The 9582-nt window shown below is 37.3% G+C and overlaps 1 protein-coding gene across 2 annotated transcripts in view; it reads left to right on the forward strand.

Moving 5' to 3' along the window:
* RTTN (rotatin) overlaps window positions 1-9582 on the forward strand; it is a 181680-nt gene that overhangs the window by 165520 nt on the left and 6578 nt on the right. For both annotated transcript variants that reach the window (XM_019524619.1, XM_019524626.1), the window contains exons 45-48: window positions 2073-2275; window positions 4948-5212; window positions 6845-6948; window positions 8468-8537. In XM_019524619.1, the coding sequence (XP_019380164.1) occupies window positions 2073-2275; window positions 4948-5212; window positions 6845-6948; window positions 8468-8537 (642 nt within the window). The remainder of the gene's footprint in view (window positions 1-2072; window positions 2276-4947; window positions 5213-6844; window positions 6949-8467; window positions 8538-9582) is intronic.

Consider the following 9582-nt stretch of genomic DNA (forward strand, 5'->3'; position numbering starts at 1 on the left):
TTCCGAGGTCCCTTCCAGCCCTAATGTCTATGAAATCATGCATTAGATCCAATTGTGACCTATTCTGCATGTGTAGGGGGGGCTATAAGACACAGTTCATGCAAACAGTTTTAGGCAGGTCTATCTGGCCACCTTCAGATAACAAAAGTAGCTATCGGTATTGTGGCATAGCTTTGTATTCCAGAAGGGCAAAATCGTCTATACCAGGGGTGGTAAACTCAAATTAATGGCAGGTCAGATTCAGCCCACGGGCTTCTCACTGGGTGGACAGTCCATCTCTTGATTCTGCCTGAGGGGCTTCTCAGCAATCTAGGTGCTGGCCACGCTGACACTGTGGCTCTGGCAGCCACGGTAATGGGGTTTCAGTTGGGAGCAGTGTGTTAGCTCCTTAGCAACCCTGATGAAAAGCCCCACAGGCTAGATGACCCACTCATGCAGGCTGCATCCAGCATGCGGACCTGATATTTGAAACCCATAGTTTATACAGAGAAGTAGAAGCCATTCAGTAACATTGAAAAAAAATACTGTGCATGTATGGTTGCAGTTACATTTCCTAATCCAGAAAATAATTCATTTCAAAACTAACTTTGTACGTTTGTTGTCTTGTCAGAAGGTTAGGTTTTCTAGATGTGATGTAGAAAATATTTTGCTTTGGTTTATGTGACCATATTTAACAAATAATTTAGTGGTATGTTAATATTAAAAAATCAGTTATTTATAATCCCAATAGTAATTTGTTGTTGTTTGCCATTAAAAAAAAAAAAAAAAAGGTCTGTTTCAGGCTTGACTACTACAGAGTTACTTTTTCTTATACCTGAAAGAAACAGCATTTTTATTTATTTTTCCCCAAAATTTGATTGCTTATTTTAAGGTAAGGCTTTGTCACACTGTCTAAACAACTTTTGTAAGACTGCATGTTTTTGAAGAATGATGTTTCTCCCAGTGCTTTGCAATAGAACTTCTAGCTACAGCTCAAAAGAATATTGTTTATACTTGAAATATTTTTTAGCAGAAGTAGCAACAAGGGAACAGCCAAGACCACTGATTACAAATGGTGTTTTATATATATATGTTTGCATATGTGTTCCCAATTTTTTCCCATTTTAGGTTGAGGCCACCAAATTATTTATGGACCTGACAGTAGTTATTTCTCGTGTTCTATTTTTTTTAGCCAGACTTGTATCTTTTTGAGCTCTGATGAAATACTGTGTATTTTTTTTTTGTTGTATCACAAGACATTGAAGACTGAGGTAACTTATTCTTTGTATCTCTGTTTCTATTTCTTTCCACTGATTTCTTATGTCATGTTCTACTTTTCCATTTCTTCAGGCCAGGCAAAAGATCTTTAGTATTGCAACTATCCAAAGGTCTCTGTTTATGACCTTTTTATTTTTGCCTTGCCTGATTTATCGCAGATTTCTAAATGTATCTGCTTTTGGAAATTGTGTTTTCCTGAATCTATCAAAATCTGAATGTTGCTACCTGTATGAATACATGTTTTTCCCAGTATTTGAAAAGATCTCTTTGAAAGTATCTTTTACTATGCTCTTATTCAGAAATACATATTGGTCACAGAGGAGATCAGAGAACATTTAATATCTTAGAGATTAGAATCTCTTAATTTTATGGCAGTGTTAATAGAATAATTTTATTGTAAATGAAAAGATTTTGATTTATTGAAGACTGCAGTTTTTGATGAGTGTATTTTTTTTGGGAAAAACAGACTCAAAGAGAAGCCCCAACTAGTACCTGAACCCTGTTGTACTGGGTGCTGTGCAAATACATAGTGACAGACAGGTTTTGCCTCTAAGAAGTTATAGGCTAAATGGAAAAGGCAGAGAATGGGGCCCAGAGTACAGGTGATAGAGACAAATTACCTTGTTCTGCTTGTAGCAGAGCTGGGGTTAGAACCTTGTTGTCCTGACTTACCAGCCTAGTGCTTTGGACCAGATTTCCATAGATATTGTGATATACAGCTCAGACATGTCTCTGTTCGGTCTGATCAGTATCTAATTACGCAACTGTAAAGCAGTTAAATTCTAAGCGTTAATGATGATGTTTCTTCCTTTAAGGTTGCGCTTCTCTTTGTTGGGCAAGTGGTAGACTGTCTGCACTTCAGAGCACACAGAGAAATGCACCTACGACCTCTCTTATGTATAACATCATGAAGTTAGCTTCCCAAACAGCAGCTGAGAACAGCATAATTCAGCAAACAGTCTTTTCTCTTCTTTCCAACCTTGCTGTGTCTCATGACTGCAAAGGTGTGATTCAAAAGGTAAGCAGGTGTTGCATATTTGCTTCTGTATTTTCAAATGCCCTGAAAGCTGGTAGATGCCTGAAGAGAAACTATGAAAGTCATGTGTCTGGCTGTTCAGAGTGTCCGAGTTCAACAAAAAAACTTGTATATCTGCATGTCTCAATGAATCAAATGTAGCTATTGATGTGCATATAATTGGGTTCAATGTGATGCGACTGAGCAGGGGAAGGATGGTGAAGTGGCAAGCATAACATCGTTATGTTCCTTGATTATTCTCACAAGCATCAAATTCAGGAATTCTCAATTCACTGCAAAGTACAAATAGCCCTTGTTATATTGTCTCCTGGGCCTTCCTCTTCCCCTAATTTACATTTACATCATATTCCTGAGGCAAGTGGTAGAACATAGTCATGTGTTCATATAACAATACTTGTTCTGTCCTATTTGAAAATCAGTAATTCCACAGCTTGCTTATCTCTCCTGCTCTTTTCTGTTCTTCTTTTCCCCCATTCCTTTGCCACACATCTCTGATTAGTTGCCTTTTCCTTCCCCTTCTTTGCATGTGTCCCTATCAAACATCTTTCTCTTTGGATGTTTCTCTTTCTTGTGGCAAATAGCTTCCATCTTGTTTCCTCCTCTTGTATAACCCTGGTATTCTTTGTTGCTAGTTTTTCCTAGTTTCCAGTAACTTTTGCTGCATCAGAGCCTTGAGGGCTATAAAAGCAGGTGGAAACGAGAAGGCTGAAGTATATTACCGCACTCTGCTCATAAGAGCTCTTCACTTTCAGGAAGATGTTTGGTTACTACTTGTTTGTTTAAGCTGAAGGGATCTTAATTTAAAGCGAACAATAGCTACACAGTGAAATACAATACAGTTGGACAGACTCTTCAGATCTTGTTACTTTTACTCTCTAGGTACATTCAGGATAATATTTAGTTTGACCATACCAGGGATAGGCTCAATAGAACAGTTATGCAGAGGACTTAAATTGCCCCCCCAAAAAACAAACAAACAAACAAAAGAGTCGGTGCACTAACTTAGTTTGAGATCAGATTAACCCAATCTAAGAAAGGGTTAACTCGAGTTCATAAATGTCTATAAGGATTTGCAGTGCAGCCCAACAGCTTGCCCCAACCCCTGAGTTGCACTATTCCCATCCTGCCCTGACCCTGATTGAGCTATTTTTAGCCCTCCCTGTCCCCTGAAACCCTCTATTCTTCCCACCCATTCCCCCAACCCTGAGTTACTTCACTAGCTCTAGACTTTCCCCTAAAGTCAAAGCAGACTATTTTGGTGCAAAGGTCAGTAATGTGGTCTGGGTTCAAACACCTCAAAGAATCTCTGGGCTCCAGTCTCAGAGGATTTCACAGAAACTGCACTTATGCAGTAAGAAGAGAACTGAGGAATGATTATTCCAGTAATCATCAAAGCTTTTCAGACCCTTTTATTCTCAAGTATTAAAATAGCTGATGCATGCTGCGTGAAACTGCTTTGACCTCGTCTATCTAACTACTAGCAGAAATTCCATGCCTTTCACATCATGGCATATTGAACAATATGGGTATGTAGTATACATAGTTGTTTGAGTATAACTTCCCTCTAAATTGTAAGTGAAAGATATTACCATTGAATATTGCCTGTTCTGTTGCAACACTCAAATGTTTACTATAATGTCAGCTCAAATAGAAGTGATAAATGTTAGTTCAGTAATTAGATATTAATCATTTAACTAATTATACTTTCTGCAGCACTCAATGTTAAGCCTTTTATACTATATTATTTTATGATACAATATGTCACTCTGTTTTGTACTGCAGTAATATTACTATATCAAAAATACATATAACAGTGATTCTCAATGTGGGTGCCTTGATATCCTTTCAAGGGAGCCACAGGTTGCCATGTAGTGTTAGCATTGTTAGGTGTGCAAACTTGATTCAGAAAATGCAGCAAGGGATTTCAAATACACTTCTGAGTTGTTTGCAACAGAAGAGTTGTTCTGTTATTTTTCTGAAGTCAAAAGGTGAGTGAAAACTGAGAACTGGCATTTTTTAAAGGTACCTTGAATCTAAAAACATTGAGGATCACTGATATATCTCCTTAAAGTGAAATACTTCATTGATTGAATTTGTTTTGTTTCTTGTATTGCTGTAGAAACAAAACTCAATCAGCTAAAACATGAAAAGGTGGATATTTTACTTTATATGAGCATGACTTGTGTTAGACTAATTGGTATTATGTTATCTTGTTAACATACAGAGTGATAAATGAAAATAGTTCTGTATTTCACTTTTTGTACAACCTTTTGACCAAACTTCATGTTTTTTACTACCTTATCCCCTGAGATACTTAGTTAATAACTTTTTAAAAATATAGTGTAAATTATAGTATTGATGGCTTTGAATCTACAGACTGAGAAGCAATAAACTGAGTATTGGTATTAAGACTGTAATTTGGGAAGTCTGCAAGGGGACACCAATAGGCATTGCTACAACAGAAGCACTTGTTACCTGCTTTAGTTTCTGTAACAAAATATTGCTGAAAAATTATTTATATTTTCTAATGTGTGCATAATAGGCAAACTCATAATGAAACAATAGATAAGGAAGACCATTTACCTGGGAAATACAAGAGGTTTGAAAGAAAAGTTATTGTGATGACTTAATGTGTATTTTCTCTTTTCTAACAGAGTAACTTCTTACAGAACTTTCTGTCTTTGTCATTGCCAAAAGGAGTAAATAAAAACTTCAGTACTCTGGCCAGCCTTTGGCTAAAGCTTCTATTGAACATTTCCTTTGGAGAAGATGGACAGCAGATGATCATGAAGTTAAATGGTAGTTTAGACCAAATTGTTGAAATGAGCAAATATAAGCATAAGAGTCACCACTTAGCACTTCTTATTCTGCACAATATGTGCTTTAGTCCAGCTAACAAACCCAAGATATTGGGTAATGGTAAGTACCCAAAGGTTATTCTATCTAAGCTTTTGTCCATATATTGCAATACTGTGTTTTCATTGAGAAGTGGGGGATACTTACTGAAAAAGTATTGTTTCTAAAAGATTTTTTATTAAATTAATAATTGGCTATTCTAATACATTTTAGAAAAATTTAAACCTATAAAATACTGGAAGAAGTATATTAAAAAAAATAAGACTATCAAATACATACCAGACACTGTTATGATTATGATTATGATTTACAATTTCAATTTAGATTTATATCCTGTTTTACCCAGAAAGGCTCAAGATGGCTTTACAATAATCTTATCATTAATTTTTAGATTAAGTATTTTGAAATTATATTGTAGTATGAATGTAACATTTTTAGCAATCAATTATGAATGAGTGACCATGCCTTTCGGAAGAGAAAATAGAAAGAATCCCTAAATATATAGGACACCAGTTTTAAAATCTAATTTAGGAAGACAATAAAAAAGGAAACTTATGAATTAGTTATAGATGCTATTTTTCAATTGCACAACTTCTCACTAGGAGAGGGTGGTGAAGCAGTAGAACAGTTTACCCAGAGAGGTGGTGGAATCTCCATCTTTGGAGGCTATCTGGAGCATGCTAATTGACACGCTCCAGCAGACGCAATTAATCAAGCACTGTAATTACAGCATGTCAGAGCAGCCTTCCCGCACATATACAGGCACCATACATGTTCTCATGGTTTTTTTCTTGGATCGTTATTCAGATTCAGCATTCTGGATAAACAGTCATTATTCAACTCTGGCCTAGTGATTCTCAACAAGGATACCACCACATGCTAGGATGCTGTGAGATCTTTTCAAGGGTGTCGCAAAGTGCAGTATTAGCACTGTTAGCTGAGTAAACACCTACACATGATTCACAATATAAACCCAGAAATTTCAAATAGGAATACATAATATCAAATCATTCTGAGCTAGTGTAGTCTTTCTCAGTCCTTCGCAACAAAAAAAATGCTTTATTATTTTTCTCTACTCAGAAAGTGAGTGAAAGCTAAGAGCTGGCATTTTCCAACAGGTGCCTTGAGTCTATTGAGGTTGAGAACCACTGGTCTAGCCATTGAATTTATATTGTGGAGCAAGCTATCAAGTGTGTTGCATAAACAGACCAGGCAATTCAGAGTCCCCTGATAATCTAGAGATAAACCATGGAGACCAGAGAGGACACCATAAAGAAGTAGCAAAATGGACAGAATGACTTAGTTTTCATCCCTTTTTGCTTGTTGCATTGATTCTGTATAGGTGCCTATTGGGTGTTCTTAAAATGATTTAATGGAAATGAGTTATTCAAGCTTATGTATGTCACTGTAGTTGTAATTTAAAATGTTTGTGCTTTTCAGACTTTGCTATTTAATTTTAATTGGAAGGAAGCTAATCTAAAGTAAAAATATTTTCTTAAAATTATTTTACAGTGCTAAAATGTCCAGTAGGTGCTTGCTCAAATTTGACCTGTTCTGATGGCACAATAGGAACAAAGTTTATACAATTACAATGTTGAAATATATAGAAATATAGGCAAATTTTCAGTGCAAGAATATTTCAAAGACCAAAATCCATTTTAATGTACTGTGTTGGGCTTTTATTTTCCTCATTAGATAAAGCTATTGCAGTGCTGTCTTCCTGTTTGGAAAGTGACAGTCTCACTGTTCAGAGAATTGGAGCATCTGCACTTTGGGCTTTGCTTCACAATTATCAGAAGGTTAGTATTTGGCAAACACTTGCTAGTTAAGAAAAATCTCAGAACTTGAACATTTTCTGTAATGAAGGAGATGTCTTTAGCATGCTTTTGCATTAATGTTGATCCTCTACGTATTTGTTATTGTGTAACACAAATCCTCTCAGAGTTATAAAATTATGTATCAATCCTGACTTTTGCTTGACCTTGGCAGATACCAACACCTATGTAAAACCCTGAAACTTCACACAAATGCAAGGACCCAGTCACACAAAATAAGTTGTAAGATTTGGGCCTAGGATTGGCAAAGCAAATTATTTGCCACATAAACCCTTTGTATCTTAAGAGAATGCTCTTTTTAGGGTCTACCCCAAGGGTTTTCCTCAACTAGTTTAAGACGGGTATCAGACATACAGCCCATGAGCTGCGTCTAGCCTGCAGAGCCACTGTATCCAACCCACTGAGCTACCAGTGGGCCACTGAAATTTGAGGGGGCATGGCAGGAAAGAGTGGCCTGCCCTTCTGAGGAATCCAGGGCACTTGTATAGGAGGATGAGCAAGGGCTGATATAGTTCCAGTCACCTTCCAGTCACTTCTTCTGTTACCACTAAAAGAGGCCCAGCTCTTTGGGCTCCCCTTGCCACCACTGTGCTGCATGCCCCATGCTGGAGCCAGAGCCATTGCCACCATGTACGACGTGTGTCTCCTATATGCCATTGCCACAACAAACATGTGGCAGCAGCAGAAGGTTCAGCTTTGGCATAGGGCACACTGCATGTGGTGGGAGCCAGAGCTGCTGCCACCACTGAGCTTCCCTGTGCCCCAGACTAGACATCCCTGGCCCTAAGCCATACAAGCCCCCAGCCCTATCCATATTACCTTGAGCCAGCTATACACAAAGGGCTTCTTTCTTAAAGGGCCTCTTTTAAAAGATCTGTTCTCAAGAAACAGACAGCAGAGCTCCTCTAGAAATCATTCTGCTAACTACCTGTTTCTCATTCTGTTAATGGCTTTATGTACAGGCCATAGACATGGGAAGTGGGGCATAAAAGGGCTGGACGCTAAGTACAGGGACTTGTAGGTTTGCTTCTGCTGGACTACTTATGTTTGTGACCTGCATGATCTAGGTGAGTTCTGAACACACTAAAGAGTGGCAGGCTAAGGGGAAGCTTGAACTTGGGCTCCGATGCACAGCAGAGCTTCTAGAGTTAAGTTGGACCATTGCCCTTAGGAGATAGCAAAGAAATTTCTAATGTTGGTGATCACTAGGTTGGAATACAAGGTGGACAGAAGTAGAAGGGTAGATGTACCCAAAGACTGAAAGCAACGTTTAGAAGTGAAGTCCATAATGCTTCATTTCATTGGTATCTGTTAATTTTTCCCAGTGTGTATGATGGTACAATCTTATGTTATGCTCTGAAGTTCTAGAATGCCATATTTTGTTGCCTAGCTGCCAAGAAATTAGCTGCAGGCTGAAAGGGTAGTTTCACTGCATGTCAGTTTTTTGGAAGAAGATTAATGGATTATTCTTTTTGTGCTACAGGCAAAAGTGACTTTGAAGAATCCTTCAATAAAGAGAAGAATAGATGAGGCTTATTCTTTAGTGAAGAAAAGTAAGTTATTGTAGAAGTTGGCTTCCATCTCAAAAAATTAACTAGATTTTGTAATTTTTCTGTCAAGATAGAACAATACACTATATTGTACAACAACAAAAAACCCATTTTGCTCTATTGTAAGGTTTTCTAAAACTTCAGGGTTTATATGAAGATCCTTTTAAATTCACAGATAAACGTCTCCTTAAAAAAAAAAAGAAAAAAAAATTCTTGTGACAATTTTTAAATAAGAATGTGATGTGGTAATTGTAAAGATTAGTCTGACCAATACATTTAATTGTGCTTACAGCAAAATAATGTTCTGCACCACATGCTACCTCTGAATTAAGCTTTGTACAAGAAACACTGCCTGGTTAAGACTGACGTCACTTAACACTGCTCAGCTGATTTAAATTCAACTACACAGAGATGAATTCAGGACTGTTTGTTGCTCTATTCTGTCTGTATTGCTATCTAAGTTGGCTGGTTTTTACTTTGACCTTGGATAGGGTTTTGGAAAACTTGTTGAAAACATCTGCAAGTAGCTGTAATTTGGACAGCTTTTATACTAAGATTAGCTGTCCGTGCTGGCAGAAAATTAAAAGCATCTGTTTGGGGACTTTTCCATGAACAGGACATCGGAGTAGGGCTGCAGCTCCATTAAGCTTGTCAGTTTGTCATTTACTTTAGAACCCTGTTTCTACCAAGACGTCTGCAAATGCTTAATCTTAAACACGTGAGCATTTTAAGTATGTGTAGGACTGGGGACAAGCTTCCATACCTTTTCAAGAAGGAGTGGCCAAGAACTTACTGTTAAATCGAGAGAGTTTTGGTTTTGTCTTGGTGATGGTTAACGTCAGGAAAGTTATTTTTGCCACTGTATCTGATGCGGTTTCATTTTGTGGATTTGATTATCTTGGCACTCATCTCTGTTGTGATAGTTTTGTACTGTTACAGCCTCTTTAAAAAAAAAAAAAAAAAAAAAAAAAAGAAAAATTGAAGAATGTGGGCAGGGAACTTCTTGTTTTCCTGTCATGATTCTCCTAGCATAGAACAGTTTGTATAT

Source organism: Gavialis gangeticus, unplaced genomic scaffold (genome assembly GCF_001723915.1).
Source record: "Gavialis gangeticus isolate Ggan-Ray unplaced genomic scaffold, GavGan_comp1, whole genome shotgun sequence".
Lineage (NCBI taxonomy): Eukaryota > Metazoa > Chordata > Crocodylia > Gavialidae > Gavialis > Gavialis gangeticus.